General features: G+C 35.1%; 1 protein-coding gene across 1 annotated transcript in view; it reads right to left on the bottom strand.

Annotated features, from left to right (window-relative positions):
• CDH2 (cadherin 2) overlaps nt 1-19,645 on the bottom strand; it is a 268,670-nt gene that overhangs the window by 13,857 nt on the left and 235,168 nt on the right. The window contains exon 15 of the mRNA XM_044666453.1: nt 8,539-8,703. Within this exon, the coding sequence (XP_044522388.1) occupies nt 8,539-8,703 (165 nt within the window). The remainder of the gene's footprint in view (nt 1-8,538; nt 8,704-19,645) is intronic.

Genomic DNA, 19,645 nt, shown 5'->3' with positions numbered 1-19,645 from the left:
AAAAGACCTCATTGAGGCCATGTATGACTATAAAATGAGGCGGACAGGTGAGACACCGACAGTGCAGGTAACAACACAACAAAATAGGTTTTGCACTCCTATTCAAAACATATTCCTCCTTTCAAAAAGATGCCTCCAGTGTGTTGGACAGATCCTTTATGAAGGAATATGGAATGACCTGGGTAAGAAAAGTCCAGCAGGAGAAGCTACAGATGAGTTACTGGTTTTATCAGGGAACAAAGTATTTGCACCACTATGATTCTGGCCCAGAAAAGGAAGGATTATAATATTCAAAGGAAAGGGGCTCAAGTGGAGCTTGGAACAGGACAGATTTGGATCCTTTTGCCACAGATGAGAAAATATACTGTGTCTCTTTTGATCCTCAGATATGTCAGGAAGCTTAGTTTGGCTAAAAGGGTAGAGCTAAGACCAAACCCAAACAATCTAGGGCAGAATGAGGCAATAAGGGAGTCTGGCTGAGATAAAACAGCCATGGATTAAAAAGGCCAAGGCTCTGGGCAGCCCAAAGTGGATCTGAATCTTGTGTCCCTCAGCTCATTCGGGAAAAGGGACTCAACTACTGGAAGATGAATCAACCTTTAGAGTGAGCTAAAAGAAACCATTTTAGGGGAACAGCCAGAAGAGACAAATGGGGTGGAGTGGGGGGAGAGAAAAGAAGAGGGGAAAAGAGGAATGAAGAAAAAGAAAGGAGGGGGAAAGAAGGTAAAGAAAAAAGGAAAGAGGGAGAAAGGGAGAGACAAAGACAGAGAGATAGAGATGGGGGAGAGAGACAGACAGACAGACAGACAGACAGGCAGACACAAACAGAGAGACAGGCAGAGAGATTTCCAGGAGCCAAAAAAAAGAAGGTTCCATATCAGGGTTACAGGAAACTCATTCCTAAAACTTGGGAGGTAACATCTGTGGAATTAGTTAAGGGAATATCCTTTCTCCCTAAGAGTCTGGGGGCTAAGGGGCAGAAGGCAAGGAAAGTGGGTCAAAGTGAAGTACTCCATAGACTGAGTTAGGTAGGAAAGGGAAGGACTGATGGTGGAAAGGGCTCACTGAAGCCCTTCCAGTAACTAGGAAGATGGGAAAATTAAGAGCTAGAGGGTGCCAAACTGGCAGGTGGGAAGGGGGAATTAATGTTAAGGAAAGAAGTTGAGCATGAGAGAAGGCTGAGAATTAGTATTATATAGTTAGTATAAACATAGCTACACTCATTTTTGATGCTGTTCCGTTGTTTCAGTTGTGTATGACTCTTTGTGACCCCATCTGAGATTTTCTTGGCAAAGATATGGGAGTGGTTTACCAATTTTCTTCTCCAACTCATTTTACAGATGAGGAAACAGAGGCAAATGGGGTTAAGTGACTTGCCCAGGGTCACATAATTAGTAAGTGTTTGAGGTCACATTTGAACTCAGGTCTTCCTGAGACTAGACTCAGCACTGTGCCTAACCTATTATAGTCATAACTTAAAATTTGTAGCTATGAGCCTATCTGCATTCTGCAAATCTGTAAACTTTTCATCTGTTAAGCTTCCTCTCATTGCCCATTATAGGTTTAGAGTGTTAGTGAAGAGCTAAGAAAATAAAACTGAGGGAAAGTAAAGAAATAAATGTTTCCGTCTTGCAGAGAAAGTTTCTGAGAATTAGGGATCCTTTGAAAGCCTAGGAGAATCATAAACCTCTAAACCTGAAGGGATCACTATAGAGCCGAGGCCAGTCTTTTTTAAAGAACAATATATTTTTTAAAAAATGAATTGAATTACAATGGTTTTGTAGATATGACAAAGTTAAAAGTATAAGAATACTGAATTAAAAAGAATGGGCCTAGAGGGTTCCTCAGAACTACTGCACTCTCTGGCACTAAAAGGCCCCCTAAAAAAAAAGAACTCCTGGGCCAGGTGGGTCTGGAATTAAAAGAAGTAATAGTTTAATTTACTCTGGGAAAGTTTTATGTGACTGGATAAGCTGCTGCCACTGCTAGCCACACTATATAGGGACTTTGTGTGCTGAGACTGTAAAAAAATCACATACGGCTGAATGAGAGAAACTAGCAAAAGATACTTTTGAGAGGTGATACCAGAATTCCTATTTATTTCAACAAGTGAATTTTGTCCTGTTGGCCTGAGCTCAAAAACTTTATTCTGTCCCCTCCATAATTATACAATCTTATTTAACATATGTACTATGATGTGGGTTAGAATCTACGTTTAGAATGTATTTGGAAACAAAAGTAACCTTTTCATGTCACTGTGGAATTTTACTCTTGGTCACTAACTTAAGATGACTTCTTCCCTTCTCTCCCACATTCTAGAAATCATAAAATTTTTACTTCTATTAAAGGAATCATAGCATTTTAGAGCTATAAGAGTTCTTACGATACCATCTGGTCCAATCCTCTAACTTTGGAGAAGAAGAACCTGAGGCCCAGAGGGGCCAAGGGATCTTTCCAAGATTTTGTAGTCAGTTACTGACTGGGAGGGCTTGGATGAGACTAGAACTTTTCATGCCAGAGTTCTGTGTCCTATATCAGAGCTGCTTCTCAATGTTATCACCCACAGCACATAACTAATTCTAAGTTGCTAACTGTAATGACAATGCTTTCCCTATAATTTTGAAGTTAAGTTCTGCTATTTTCAAATATAACCAATAAAATTTTACTAGCAGGAGGAAAAGATAAAATTGTAATATAGGGTTCAGGATGGTAATTTTTATCCAAGCAAATTTACTATATAAATGGGCAAAGATTTCTAAAGTATTTGCTCAAAAATTGCACTATAACAAAACTTTAATTTGGATTTGAAAACAAAAGGGTTAGAAAATATATCAGTGGTTCCCAAACATTTTTGCTCTACCACCCCCTTTCCAGGAAAAATATTACTTAGCCCCCTGGAAATTAATTTTTAAAAATTTTAATAGCAATTAATAGGAAAGATGCTCCTGTGGCCATCACCGCCCCTCCTGGATCGCTGCAGCACCCACCAAGGGGCGGTAGTGCCCACATTGGGAATCACTGAAATATACTGTTAATAGGTTAATAAAAACAGTTACATTAAGATGAAATGAATTTTATCAGTTTCCTACATTCTGACAGTCATTCCCTTAAACTGAAAATGAGGGTTCTACTTTTACTAGGTAGTGCTAGATTATATCATGTAAAAACACAGAAGAATAGGTAATCATTTCAATAGCTCAGTTCTAGAGGTACCTTCAATTAGCAAATCATTCTAACAATTATCTATTCATTTATGCAGGCAAGAAAAATCAACCAATATGAACAGCTTTTCCTAGAAAATCTAAAGGAAGCTCAGAAGGATTTCAACTTGAAAAAGATTTTTTAAATGTACAGTCCTTTTCTAACAATGAATTTTTTAATTTTTTTTAAAAAATCTGTTGAATGAGAAACAACTCTATAAAAGCCAGTTAAAATCCAAGGTTAGACAATTCAATAGACAATGTATTCAAAACACTAATATTACTATTCCAAATATGACTAGCCATAATGTGCTCTATTATGTTGAGGCAGAAATTAAAATTCAGTTTGAGTCTGTATGGATGGATTGTACTACTGGCCCCTGTAATTTATGTCTATATACCTGTGCATAAGCATAAGAAAATGTACCTATTTATAATCTAAAAAATTTTAATGCTTTATTTTCCTCTTTAATCCATTGGAAATATTTTATAATAACCCATAAAATATATTTAAAAAGTCCTAGGAAAAGGCCTCTCATATTCTAGATGGATACAGCCAACTGATACAATAGAAAGACTTCTGGCCTAGACTCAGATAAACAGGTAAATTGGAGTTCAAATCTGGACTCAGACACTAAGAAATGAAAGTGAAAATAAATAATTTGGGAAGAAAGGCACTATTAACTGGGAGGACCAAGAAAGATTTCACATAGAGGTAATGCTTGATATGAAAAGAAATATAGAATTCCATATGGTAGAGATGAAGGGGGAAAGAGAGACAGAGACAGAGAGAGACAGAGAGAGACAGAGAGAGAGAGACAGAGAGAGAGAGAGAGAGAGAGAGAGAGAGAGAGAGAGGAGACAGAGAGGGAGATGAGGAGAGACAGAGACAAGAGGAAGGCGGGGGGAGAACTGAAGATATGGGGAAAAGTCAAGGCAAAGGGACTAAAAAACAGGAAATGAAAGGATGCTTTCAAAAGAAATAGAGGAGTTCCAAAGTCTCATGGACATCTGGTATAAAATATCTCAAAGGCAGTAGGTGATATAGTACCCTAGCAAGACATTGTGGCTGAATATATAGTTTTTGAATCATTTACATAGAAAACATTAAACCCAAAGGAAATTAGGAGAGCAATGTGAGATGGAGCTCTAGAGAGCAGAGTCCACAATGATGCTGTGGAGTATAACCAAAGTTAGGGGCATTATATGGATGTCAGTAAAGGAGACAGAGAAGGAAGAGTCAAATTGGTAGGAGGTGAACTGGAAAATAATAATATTATGAAAATCAAAAGCAAAGAAAATATTCAGAAAGGACAGGGACTCAATAGAGTACTAGCAGCAATACAATGAACCAGGATAATTCTGAGGGATTTATGGAAAAGAATGATACCCATATTCAGAGGAAGAACAGCAGGAGTGGAAACACAGAAGAAAAACATCTGCTTGAACACTTGGGTTGAGGCGGACATGATTGGGAATGTAGACTTGAAATGACCATACCAATGCAACTATCAATAATAATATGGAAATAAGTCTTGATTGATGACACATGTTAAAACCAGTGGAAATGCGAGTTAGCTATGGGGGGGAGCTTGAGAGGGTGAAAGGGAAAGTAAAAACACGAATCATGTAACCATGGAAAATTTTTCTAAAAATAAAAAAAAATTAATTAAAAAAATAGAGTCAAAATAGAGCGGATAGGTGGAGGAAGATGAGGACCAGATCTGGAAATGAAGACATCATTAAGGAAGGAGTTTCAGTTCAGCAAGGAGTTTAAAAGTTACTTTGCAAAGGGTTAAGAAATAATGAAAGAGAGGAGTGGAAATAGAGAAAATGAGTGATAACCATTTCCCTTTTCTCTTCCTATGTCTGTCTCAGGAATTTGGTTGGAAATGAAAAGGAGATGCAAGATGATATGTTCAGAGGATAATACGGTCTGGCACATTTAAAGATGATCTAGAAGGAATCATTTGGTAGGATAAGAATGAATATTGAAAAGCAAGAAAGAATGAGAGATATTGTATATAAAACCTTTCGGAGAAGACAGAAAGTATAGAAGGACTGCTCTTGGCAAGAAGGAAGACTACCTTACTAGAGATGGAAGAAAAAGTAAGGGCAAGGAGGCAAAGTTGAGGAGGTTTTTAGATGAGGAGAATGGGAAATAAAAGAGTTTCTGGCAAATGGTTTTGATTTTTTTTCTAACAAAGCAAGTTAAGACCTTTAGTTGAGAAGGTGAGGCAAGGAAAATATATGGAGGACATAAGAGAAAATTCTGGAATGACTTCTGTGAGTAACTGGATAAAGAATTAATTACTGTGGATTAAAAAAGGGCTCACTTATGGCAGTAAGGACCAGTTGGGATGATCTAACATGCATTTGTAGTATAACCAGGCAGCTAAGATGTGTGGCTTTCCCTTAGCTTTACTCAGTTGTATATAAGGAACAAAGGGGATTGGACTAATCTAGAACTGGGGTTTGACAAGGGAAGATCAATAGTAGGACCTGAGGGCATGGGATTCAAGGGTAGTGGTAGTATAGCACTGAACTTGTTAACTATATGGTTGAGATTTGGAAGGAAGGAGAACGAAAGCAGAGCAAAGGCAATGCTCTGAGAGAAAGGAAAATTGGGAGTTGTGATGAGGACAAAGAAGAAGGTTAGGAGAGGTAAGGCATGAGAGAGAGTGTTAAGAGTGATCAAATAGAGGAATATCAGAGTTTTTGGACCTCCGGGTAGAAAACATGGGTGTAATGGTGGGTTTGAACACCCTGTTCATGGTGGGCAGGGGAGAATTAGGAAATGGGATTGGGGAGACTGAGGAGTTAAGATGTTAAGATGTTTGAGGGAGCATCAACATGACACTGACATTTTCTTATAAAATGGAAAAGGATGAGAATTAGAGGAAAAAATGAGCCAGGTATTACAATAAATCAACAAGTATTTATTAAGCATCTGGCATTGGACTACTAAAATTATGATTACAAATAATACTAAAGAAATGTTACATTAATACATATCTATCAAAGTCTGATAACATGTAGAAGCTTTATGAACACTAGAAAACAACTTTATAAATCATTTTAAAAAATGTTCCATCTTAAAAAGAATGCGATGTGTCCAAACAAAGCTTCCACTGCTATCTGAATGCATTCAAGGGAACTGAAGCTCAATATTATGGTAAGAGGGCTTAAATATTACTTGAGAGAGAGATTAGATAGGATTCAGAGAGGTGAATAGACAGTGGAGTTATATTACATACTTGACAAATTTCCTATTTTATTGGAAACAACTGCCATCCTGTTACTCTCTGATTACTTCAAACATACACTTAACCAAAATAAACCTATTACCCAGTTTAAAAAATTTAAATCAATTTCAAGAATAATCACCATTTTAATAAGCTAAAGATAATAAAGAGCTACTTATGGATTCCTTCCTTGCTAAAAACTTCTACTCTAAGAATTGGTACCATCATGATTTTGTATTTGGGAATGGTATTAAAATGTTAGCTCTTTTATAAGCATTTGATGCTTAATATTTTTATTAAAGGCCACATAAAATAAACTCGATTCCATTGTATAGAAATTCTAGCCCTTAAATTCTTAAACCTAAATAATCTTTGGGACTGAAAGAGGGAAAGAGGGCTAGGACTAGTGATGATGACTTTAGATAAAGCCTGCTAACTGCAAGATCACCTGCTTATTTCTAAGTTCCAGTGTAATGAAACCATAAACATGATAAATAGATGTGTTCAAAGGAGTCTTTGACTTTTGCAATTCAAAATTTCCACATTTTGTTGATAGTTCATCTAAATCATTCCATACTTCTCTATAGTTATCATGTTCACTGTGTCTCACAGGATAATACTATCCCATTACATTACATTTACGTAACACCATCTGTTAGCCATTTTTCAGTCAATGGGCATCGGCTTTGGGTCCAGTTCTTTGCTAACATACAAGAAAAGGAGTGTTACAAATATGCGGGCACATATAAGCTCTTTTTTGTTGTCGTTGTTATTGATCTCCCTAGCATATATGCCTAGCAATAGAGTAACTGAGTTAATGGGTATGGACATTTCGGTCACTTTCTCTAGATAATTCTACATTTCTTTAAAGAACTGCTGAACTAATTCACAGCTTTAAAAAAATGAATGATTAGGCCTGTCTTTTCACTCCCTCTCCAACATGGACTATTTACACTGTTTGTTATCTTCACTAATTTGTTAGATGTGAAGTGAAGCCTTGGCATTGTTTTGATATGCACTTCTTGAATTATTAGTGATTTGTAACTTTTTTTCATATGGTAGTTAATGATTTGCAATTATTCTCTTGAGAAATATCCTTTTATCTATTGGAGAAAGGCTTCTCATCCTGAAATTCTAACAAAAATAATGAAGAGTTGGCTGCATTCCCCTAAATTTTCGTTTTACTACACAATCTAAGTAAAAAACATAGCAGAACTCTTGGTCAATAGTGAAAGAAAAAAAATGAAGCATAAATAATTTTCACAGTGGAAATCAAGTCTGTTGTTTTCAACAGAGAATTAGTCTCCTTTCACAAAGGTTCTTAAAACTCCTCAAACAAATAAGTATTTATGCACTTATGTACTGGCTAATTTGGCTGTTCTTCTCATTAATCTTATTTGATTCTGATCTCTTCACAAGTACAAATTTCACCATCCTTAGAATTTGAAGGATGACATGTAAAGTTGAAATGAACTCCTATTAAATTAATCTATGCTAATAAATGAACTTTGGAAATAGGATGATTTTGTTAGTCTATTACTTGGAATCTAGGGAATTCTTGGAGATCTTATAACTAGGATTGATATTATACTGTAACTCTAATCAATGTAAATGTATGAGGGTTAATTGATTTGTTCTTTGGGCCTAATATATTTTTATTAAATTAGATTGCTATTATTAAGTCAATATTCTTTTCCTCTTCCAAAAGATCTATAATATTTTTCTATATATAATGGGAAATCACATCCTTCTGTACCTTAATACATAGTTTCATTATTTGCCAAGGCTCCCAAAAATATCATCACATTTCTTAGTTAATCTCTCCAAACTCAGGTTGTTCTCTGGATTAGAGATAAACAGCCCATCCTCAGGATTATATTCTAAGCTTTTATAGTTCATGATCTCCTATCATACCCTCTAAAAACTCAAGAGTCCTCAAAATTAGTGACTTTTGTGAAGGAAGGCTGAATTTGCTTCTACCAAAAGATAAAGCTAAGAAATTAAGTAATTAACAAACTATGAAATTGAATCCCTAACTTTCTATAGCCTAGCTATCTTAGTTTTAACATAAAAAAGTTTCTAGGAAATGTTACCTCATTAATGAAATCACCAATGTCCCCAGGATGAGGAGCCGCTGATCTGACGGGATACTGAGGTTCTGCATGAATTGGCCTCTCGTCTAGTCTTCTGATCCCCACAGGTTTGATTGCATCAGGTTCCACTGTATCAGGTTGCTGGAGCTGGCTTAAGTCATAGTCCTGCAAAATATAAAATCAAAAAGTCATGTCTACTGGGATTTTAAGAAAAATATAGATGAAAAAATCAAGATGGAAAATAGAAATCTTTATTCTAACATATACCAGCAACTCATAAAAATGACTGAAACTTAGCATAATGGAAAACCCGCCACTATGATTTCTCCATGTTATGATTAAATATTTCTTTCACACAGCTCCTTCTTCTGTGTTTTTCATTTCCACGGTCTGTGCCCCATCTGCTTTACAATGTTGCTCATCAATTTTCCACTAGGAAACAGCAGAGATATGAGGTAGCAAGCACTATGAAATGACTAAAACTGCCTAGAAAATATAGATGTAGAGTACAAGGCAAAGATACTAAATAGGGACTAAGTTTTTCCCCCCAGAAGAATATAGTCTGGCCCCCTCTAAGGCAAAAACAGGCATATAATACAATGTAATTTAAATTCTTCTGAAAGTATTGTGAATTTATGCACATTATTTTGAAACTGTGGGGAAATTAATGTTGGTGTTTGTACAGGAACCAATCTGTTTACTAAATATTCCATTTCACCAGGATGTAATGTGGGTTTTGTTATATCTCACATCTGTTGCCATACCTTACGCATTGTGGGAGGAATATACTAATTCTCAAGTTTTGTGTAAGCTAAAATTGACTGTGTTCAGTTTATAATTATGCCTCCCATGGCCCAATGTCTTACATTTTCTATGGGTTAAGGGTTTTATACAAGGAAGTACCTAAATCTACCACTTTGCTAACCACACTATTTTGTGAGAAAATAGTCTGTTTTGTCTTTAACAAAATCCAAGCCAAGGCCTGTGAAGAAAACAGAAGAAGCATAGATGGCTGTCTCAGCATTCTCTTTAGTTTCCATTTCAGAAGTCAAATTAATAATACAGAGGTAAACCAACTGCCGGCAACATGAAACTTCCCCAATATTTTAGTCTTAAGCAAATTCTCTTGCAGTGTTCCAACAAAAACTAAAATACTGCAAATGTTATGTTTAGAACATCATCTGACTTTGGACATTTCCAGAATGTGGAGAAACTCAATTGTGTTCTCTTCAATCTGAAATTTTTCTCCAGACTATCAAGGAAAAAAAAATTACAAAAGACACAATGATAGTCCTTCCATTAAACTCTGATTGACGATCACTCACTACACAATGGGAGTTCCAACTTGAATTCACATCAATTCCTTTACTCTCTCAGTCATCATGTTCACTTCCCATTCTCCCAGGGGGACAGGACTCCACACCTCAAAATCCTGTAAGACTTCTTAATTCTTATTCTCCTTCTCTGTCCCAGTCTCAGACAGTTGGACGACCCATTTCCTACCCACGCCCAACAACCTCCTTCCTCCTGCCTTCATCAAGATCCCGACTTTAGGAAGTTTGATCCATTACCCAGATTCTCTTATTTTCACTCTCTCTCTCTCTCTCTCTCTCTCTCTCTCTCTCTCTCTCTCTCTCTCTCTCTCTCTCTCTCCCCCTTTTCCTGCTCCATCTCTGTCTCTGTCTCTCTCTTAGCCCACTGAAAACAACACCCATATCAAAGGGAAGCCAACAGCTTCCTCAACAACAGGATCTGTGAGCTCAGTCTCTCCACACTGCAGTTCCCTAGATGCTGTTGTTGGTAGTTACTCATATTCTCATTTGATCTTCCTAAGAACCCGATATGGTAGGTAATAAAATGTTAACAGCATTTTTTAGTCATTTCTCAGTCGTGTCTGACTCTTTATGACCCCATTTGGAGTTTTCTTGGCAGAGAGACTGGAGTGGTTTGCCATTTCTTTCTCCAGTTCATTTTACAGATGAAGAAACTAAGACAAACAAGGTTTAAGTGACTTCCACAGAGTAAAATAGCGAGTAAGTGTTGGAGGCCAAATTTGAATTCGGGTCTTCCTGACACCTGGCACACATCCACTGTGCCATCTAATGTTTGATAAATTAACCCATTAAATGTTCAATATGGTCTTCTTTTCCCAGTCCTTATTCTCCTTAACCATTATGCATCATTTGATACTGGTACACTGAAGAGGATATGCTGCTGCTGCTGCTGCTACCACCACCACCACCACCACCAATAATACCAGGCATTTAGAGAGAGCCTTCATATTTACAAAGTATTTAAAATAAAATTTAAAATATTTTGAATTATTAAAATTTAAACAGTTAAATATTTGGTTCTCATAATAATTATGGGATAAATGTATACAATAATATCTTCCCTCTACAACAGATGAGAAAACTGAGACTCCAAATTTAAAAGAAATACAGATATTTGGTAAACATCAGAGTCAAGACCTCGATCCAAGTCTCTTGACTCTTTTTTTTTAAACCTTTACCTTTTGCCTTAGAATCAACAGTGTGGATTGGCTCCAAGGCAGAAGAGTGATAATGGCTAGGCAATAGGGGCTAAGTGACTTTTCCAGGGTCATATAGATAGGAAGTGTCTGAGGCCAAATTTGAACCCAGAACCTCCAGCTCTCAATTCACTGAGCCACCCAGCTGTCCTGACGTCTCTTGATTCTTAGTCTAAGTGTACATTCCATTAAACTATTAATGTCCTTTATTACACAATATGGGATTTAGTCCAGAGAAGTTTTTTATACATATTAATTGATTAAATTCCTTCCAATATATTATGTGTAACTGTAACCATAAAGAATATTTTATGTAACAATTAGCATGCATGAGACAATAAATAAAAATTTCCCTACCACTAATAAATTTCCCATGAATACCCAGAGGGCGAGCTCCCTCTTTCTTAGATTACCTGCAGTGTGCCTAGCACTGTACAGAAACTGCTCAAAAAATAATCATCAGCAACTATTGATAGTGCCAATAATGATTCACTGACTTCTAAATAGCACAAGCTGTTCTGTTATTTATGCTTCATGCTTAAGTATGAGTAATTTTAAAAGTTGACTTAATTAAATTGCACTATAGAAAGCTGGCTATATTCCTTATAATCCTTATGCTGTAGTTTTCTTAGATCTGTCCCAAAAACGAGATACAAAATTTTACTTCCCAAAAAACAAGTAAAAAAACTCTATTTTTTTTAGCTGTAATCTTTTGATCCTGCTTCCATCCTCATTGTGTCCTCTGAAATAGGTTCTACCCTATAGTCAAGCTTATACCTCATGAAAGGTGGTCAACCTACTTGTACCTCCTAATTTATGTAGTTTTAAAATCATAAGATGTTTAACACATACTATTAAAAAAAACACAAATTGCAATATGCAGGGTAAGAATTACATACAGAATTACAGGGATAGCAGAGCCCTGAAGAGTTCATCAAGTTTATGGTCTTGCTCCCAAGGAAAATTGTCATAACATTTTTTTTGTCTTGGTTTATAAAAATCTCTGAGAATGGCAAATGCCCTGAAACATCCTTAGACATATGTTACAATATCTTAAACCTTTACAATTGGTTTAAGTTCCTTAAAATCATTATTTTTGAATGAAAGCTTCAGGAAAGACAAGAAGAATAGATTCATGAAAAGAACAGTAAACAGAATCAGAAATCCTGCCTCCAAGGCCTGCAATTACCACTAATGTGTCATGTTTTAGTAAATCAGAGAACCTCACTAAGCCTCAACATCTTCATCTGTAAAATGAGTCTAAGGATAAGTGTCATATCTTTCAGGAAGAAAGTATTTTGTAAATGGGATAGTGCTATGTTTTTTGTTGTTGTTTGGTGGTTTTCAGTGCTCTCTGACTCTGTGACTTCCTTTCAGGTTTTCTTGGCAAAGATATTGGAGTGATTTGCCACTTCTTTCTCCAGATCATTTTACAGATGAGGAACCTGTGGCAAACAGGGTCAAGAGATGAGCTTGGTGTCACATAGCTAATAAGTGTCTAAGGTTGGATTTGAACTCAAGAGCTTCCTGACTCCAGGCCCAGACTTCTATCTACTCTGCCACACAGATGCTCTATAGAATATGATACATTACATGAGGCAATATTAACTAATGCTCAGAATGTACAAATGAATGCATGAAAAACACTCTTACTATGCCAAGTCCTTTGTTAAGTTTTGGGGATACAAATACAAAAGGGAGACAGTGCATGAAATAATGATCTGCTCAGGGTCATATAGTACCTCTTTATTTTACAAGGCAAAATGATTCCTTTCAAATTTTTAAAAATTGTTTTGTTTGAATTTTATTTTTTTACTTTGAATATTTTTCAAAAAAATTTTTATTTTTTAAAAAAATCATGATAAAAGAATTTCAAGGAAATTTGGCAAAATTTAGGCAAACATCTTACATCAGATACCAAAATAAGTTTAAAATAGATCTATAACTTGAATATAAAAGGTTATACCATGAAAAAAAAAATAGAAACGAACTAGAGGAGGGCAGCTGGGTGGCTGAGTGGATAGACAAGCCAGGCCTAGAGACTGAAGGTACTGGGGTTTAAACCCTCAGATACTTTCTAGTTGTATGGCCCTGGGCAAGTCACTTAGCCCCAACTGCCTAGCCCATACCAATCCTTTGTCTCGCTATCCACATTTTCAAAACTCTAGATATGAGCTACAAGCTAAGCTTTATTGTCACCATAGTGATGGCACAAGCCAAAGAACCCAGGCAGTCAATCTTCTATGATTTTGAATTAAGTCTTTGAGAATTCAAGTTCTTAGGTAACCCTGGACCACACATAACACTAATCCAAACAAAGGATAAAGGAGGTCATAAAAGTTAAAATAAATTATCTTGGCTACATAAAATTTTATAGCTTTTGCACGAATAAAATCAATGAAGACAATTAGAGGAGAGATCATATGGCAGGAAAATATTTTCATCAAATATCATCAATAAAAGCCTGGGATTTTTTAAAAATACAAGGAATTGACATACTTATAAGACCATGAGCCATTACCCAATAGTGTTTCAAAGGATACGGCTGACCCATTGATCCAACATACAGAAATGGTTAGAGGAGAATATTATTACATTTTCAAAAGAAGAATTACAGACTATGAGAAGGAATAGGACTGAACCTTTATAGAAAAAGGTCAGGAGTAAAAATTCACTCTATCAAGGCATGTCTGCAGCTTCCCTACAACTCTTCTGAGTTGTGTAGAGCCCTTAAAGGTTAAACCAGTGACCTGCCTAAGCTGAGGGAGCCATTATTGAAAACAGCTTTGTAGTCACTGTCACGCTGCCTTGAGATTGAGAAATGGAAACTAAAACAACTCTTCCATTTAAGTGTACTTCATGCAAAATAGAAACAATTAAAGAAAAAAAAAGAGCAGTTAATATGGGAGGAATGTAAGGAGAGTGGCATGATAATGAATTCATGGTGAAGTTGTGAAGCATTCCTACCCTTCTGAAATTCATTTTGTAATTATGCAAGATAAGTAATCATGCAAGAAAAGTTTATACTCTATAATTCAATAATGCCACTCCTGGGCATATACCCTAAGGAAGTCAACTATAGAAACAAACATTCAATACCAACCAAAATATTCACAGCAGCACCCTTTGTGTCATAAAAGAACTGGAAATAAATTTGGTGCCCATCAGTGAGGGAATGGCAGAAAAACAACTTCTATGGTATAGAAATGTAATGTTGGATAAGAAATTACCGAAATGAGCAAATAAGTAAGAAATATGGTAAAAATTTGCATAGACAGATGAGTTGTAAAACAAGCAGAACCAGGAAAACAATACACACAATGATTATAACAGTGTAAATTAAGTGATTACCAAAAGGTAACTGAATTCTTATTAATGGAATACTCTATCAAGATCCTAGAGCAAAGATAATAAAACATTGCTCATGGGGGGAGGGTTAAAGGGAAAGAGGGGGAAACTGCTGAGTAGAATATTGTATACATTATCAAGACACAGTCTCTGTATTGGATGGATATTCTTACTGAATTTATTTTCTATGTCACAAGAAAGGACTCATTCTAGGAAGCAGCGGAAAATCATAGAATAAGAGCTTAAGGGAACTGAGAAGACTTCTAATCAAATCTCATTTTGGAGATTTGGAAATTGAATCCTTGCAGAGGTTATGTGACTTTTCTAAAGTCTCACAGCTAATAAGTGTCAAAGGCCAGATAGTGTTCTTTCTATTTTTCTAGTGATAAATGGCAAATGCCATCAATAAACTATTAATATAACAATAAAAATATATATAATGCTATACTTTTAGGGAAATATATCAGAAATCAGTTCTTGGGCAGATAAGTTTTATTTATTGATTTCTGGGGCAATGGAGTGAAGAAAAATAGACTTAAGATAAAGGGGAATATTTTGATTTACTTTCATAACTAAGAAGAATTACTCAATTGCCACAAGTTACGCCAATTCAGAAAGTGGTACTATTAATCTACAATGGAAAATTTGGTTAGCATTAAATAATATGTGACATTAAGCACATACTTAAATTCTGGCCTCTGGAGGAAAAAATTTTTGAGAGTCCCTTCATCCACTGCTCAGGTCATTTGAAGTGGATTTCATGTTTCCACACTTGCCACAGCACTGAAAATGTAGCAACTACTTCAGAAGAATGCTCTTATATATCTGAACAGAATTTGCACCTATGCCTAACAAATAAAAATGCAACAGTATATCAACATTAAGAAAGCAACAAAAATTATGTAAAACTACATAAAATAACTCTTCTTAATGCAATGTGAAGCCCAGTGAACTGAGACCCAGGGTCAGTGCCACTAGAAAAGAAAAAAGAGTCTTTTAAGAGATTCAAAGAATAGTCATATATTTTTCCAAGCAAGAAAACAGCACCTCAAACTGTTTTCTCCCCATGGGGATTATCACCTAAATATTTAAAGTGATGCATAATAGTTCATCTTAATTTTTAAAATGCCCTAATGTAAAGAATTGTGAAAACAAGCACAATGAGAGGAAAATAAATGGAAAAAAAATTCCAAGAAGAAAACCATTCCCCATGCTGAGTATCCCACAAAGAAAAGGAATGTCTGGAAACCTCAAGAACGAAGAGAAAAGAGACAGAAGAAGAAACTTTGTAAACCGTCTTCCAAGGTTCAGCATATGAAAATAAATGATCACAGTTTTTTTTTAAATACTTCCATTTACATGATGCTTTCAGTGCATTCCTCACAAAAATCCTAGGAGATAAGCAGTGAGAAGATGGCAATAAGTTTATCGCTTTAATGCTGCCAACTAAGTCACGGGCCCTCATGGCTTTATATAAATAAGATTATGACAAGATTTCCACTGCTAATTAAATGTAACATAACAATGACTATCTACACAAGAGATAGAACTCCCATTTTAAGGAACAGCAAGTGAGTCAAAATGGCTATTACTTGGTAGTGAATAAAGAAAGAGTAATGTGAAAATAAACCTAGAGAGGTCGAAGGAAATCATATTAGGAAGAGGATTAAATGGTAGAGGGAAAGATTTGTAATTTATTAAGACAATAGGGAAACAAGTAAGATTCAGAGCCTCAATGACAAATGTTTCAGGTCATTCAATCACCAACTATTTATTAAATACCTACAATGTGTAAAGCATTGTGCTAGGTGGTGAAGACACAAATCAAATAAAACAATCCTAATCACAGGGAACTTAAAAGAATTAGAGATGGTCTAAAGATACAGATATCTGTTGCTACAAAGAAAAGTTGAGTTTCAGAAACATTAACAGGAACAATAATTATGTAACATATAAATAATATACAATAATATAAATTCATTCTCCATTGAATCTCATTGTAAAAAATATATATTGCTCAGGATTTTTTGTTGTCTTCAGGCATAACATTCAAATACGAATATAGAGAATCTTTTAAAGGGGGAAAATCAATAATAGTAAAATATTAAAACTATAATTAAAATGTTAATTAAAATATTGAAACTGAAAAAATAGACAAACAGCACTAAGCAGGAAGAGTCCTATTTATTGACCCACTTGCAGAATGACCATTTACAACAATGGATAAAAATTTTGTTCTTTAATTTTCTTATGGAGAGGACCACATGAAATTCATTTCATTTCAACTGCTCAGCATTTCACACTTGTTTCTTTGCTTTTTCCTTCAATAACACTAGAAGTTGAATGATTTTGTCCAGTTGTTATACTTGTTACAAAAGTATATTAAAATATCTAAAATTTGGTTTGTTTCCATATAACATTTTGAAAAAATAAATATTAACTGTCTTCGAATCTTAACATGTATTTTTTATAAATTGAATTGATTTTGTTGAAATTTTTATTGGTATTAAAGGTGTCATGACATTTTATTAGATATAATCTTTCACCTTAAACAAAAAATTCACATTTTCAAATGGCCAGATATTCTATAATTTTTAATGCATCTCAACTTGTCACATGGGAAAATTTCTTTATTTCTAGTGAAAGTGCTATAAATTTCTAGTTGTTCAGTTGGTCTAACTGGTACAATCTTGAAAGCATCCATGATTGTTCTTTCTCTTCAGTCTTGCAGCACAGTAATGGCAGGACTTCTCCAGCCTCTTTCCACCTCATCTACATATGTATCCCCTTTTCTCCACTCCATATGTCATTACGTTAGTTCAGGCCTTTAAATCTCACTTGGATTTATGCAGTGGCCTCTTAATTCATCTCCATGCTTCCAATCTCTCCCCTTATTAAAATAATCCTCTTAGGACTCAGGTCTGACCACATGTTTATTCAAAACTATTTAGCTGCTCATTAGGTTCTCCCAAACAAAATGCAAACTCATTAGTCTAACATTTAAAGCCTTCCTCAATGTAGATCCTCAATAAATGTGTTTTTGCAAGACTATTTCATATCCTTCTTCTTCATGAACTCTATAGATATGATCTTCTACTAGCACTTAGAACTCATCTTTCCATCTGCCTTTGCAGAAGTTGTTTCCCATCCCCAGAATTCACTACCTTTCCCCATCTCTATTTCTTGGAAGAATTCCTTGAAGGCTCAGTTTTATTCTACTTCCCTTGCTAAGTCTTTGTTATCTCACAACAGAAAAGGCTTTCTAGGTCCTCAAATTTTCTCAGGATTAATTATCTGTACACTTGTTTTATGTCTTTTAAGAAGAACATGAGTTCCTTGGGAGCCAGAACTATTTCATTTTCCCTTGGTATCATGGAAACTAGCATAGTGCCTTATAAATAATAGTTGGTTAATAAACATTTGCTAAATTGAGTTGGCAGAGATCACCATAATGATGAGTAGGTAATACTGTTAACAGAAAACACTGTCTGCTCATTTGTACATAGTGTGATCAATGAATGTGGAATGAATTTATCTCTAAGAATTTTACTTTGATGAAACATCTTCACCAGCAAAGAAGAAATTAATCATAATATACCATGAAATTACCTCACTCTTCCCCTTGCTAATGCCATTATTAAAATTAAGGTAAACCGAGGCACAACATTCTGAGAATGTCCAATTTATTGGAAAGGCTAGCAATTACTAATAAATAGGGTCTTTCTATCTCTTAATCTGACATATATTAATCCTATGGTATCTGAACAGTGCCATCCATTCAATAACTCTTTAAAGTATATTTTAATTAGCAAGTGACAACTAGTTTTCATAGCACTGATCATGTGCAAATGAATGAGAAAGGCAGGCAGGAAAGCATTACTTCCTTTTATCAGATTTATTATTTATTGCAACTTTTATGCAATCACTTGAAAGATAAGTGAGGGAGGAGACTATTAGTTTCATTTTAGAAGACTAGAGTTGAGCATTTGATTTTTTAATTATACCATATGTTTAATTATTACTGGCTTCAAATTTTTATCACCACTACTACTGTCATAAAAATAAGTATTTATTTAATGGTATTTTTAAAATGCTCTAAAATCCAATTTAGTCGGTCTGGCCTTAACAAGTAAGATTTGATAAAAATTACTGATGTCAAATTTTATCTTGCAAAAAGTCACAAAATTATTAAGGAATAAGTCATAATTTTGTGAAATGAAGAGGAAAGTATTTTTCAGTTTGTTATTTACTGAATTTTTTCAATTACTACCAATTTTACTATTTTAGCGATTAAAATACTATTAGTAGCATTACTGCTATAAGTACTATCATGGGGTAGCTAGATAGCACAGTACATAGTACTTTGGGTCTGAAGTTAGGAGACCTGTGTTCAAATCTGGCTTCAGACACAAGCTGTGTGACCCTGGGCAAGGTATTTAGCCTTCTTGGCCTCAGTTTCCTCATCTATAAAATGAGCTGAAGAAGGAAATGGCATACCACTCTAGTATCTTTGCCAAGAAAACACGAAATGGGGTCATGAAAAGTTGAATACGAATGAAATGACTGAACAACAAATGTAGGCATAAGATGATTCTATGTTGTTTTTGCACTAGTTGTACTTGATTCCATTCCTATTTTGACATCATGGTCCACTAATTTAATGTGTCATTACTTACGATTCTAGGATTTCTTGCTTCCTAGTCCATTCTTCCTCACCTATTAATTTGTCTAATTCTACCATTTGAAGCTCTTATTCCCAGGAACTAAGCATCAGAAGACACCATCATGAAATCTTGCTGATTTTAACCACTATAAATTTATGTTGTGTAGTCTTAAATGTGCTTTGGTTATTGCTTGATGACCCTTCTACTTTTTATTTGATATCTACATATCCCATTCCCTACAATAAATGTTCTGAATCTTATTTATTGCTTTGTTTCATATTCTTAACTACAATCTTAGCTCCCCACATTTAAAGTTGATGACTTAGCTTCCTATTTCAATGAGGAAAAATAGAACCACCGTTACCTTTATCACCTCTATATCCTTTATTCCTCAAAACATACAGTATTAAGGAATAAAGCTCAAAAGGAACTCAATAGATTGTCAAGTACAATCCTTTTTGACTAATAAGGGAACTGAGTCGGATCCAGAGATACTATGTGATTTGCTCAGGATCACATAACTTCTAAGTAGGATTCCTACACGACTGTTTTTTATTCTAAATTC

This window comes from Gracilinanus agilis, chromosome 1 (genome assembly GCF_016433145.1).
Source record: "Gracilinanus agilis isolate LMUSP501 chromosome 1, AgileGrace, whole genome shotgun sequence".
NCBI classification, from domain to species: domain Eukaryota; kingdom Metazoa; phylum Chordata; class Mammalia; order Didelphimorphia; family Didelphidae; genus Gracilinanus; species Gracilinanus agilis.
Note: the sequence above shows the minus strand (reverse complement) of the source record. Positions and strands in the feature narration are given on the sequence as shown.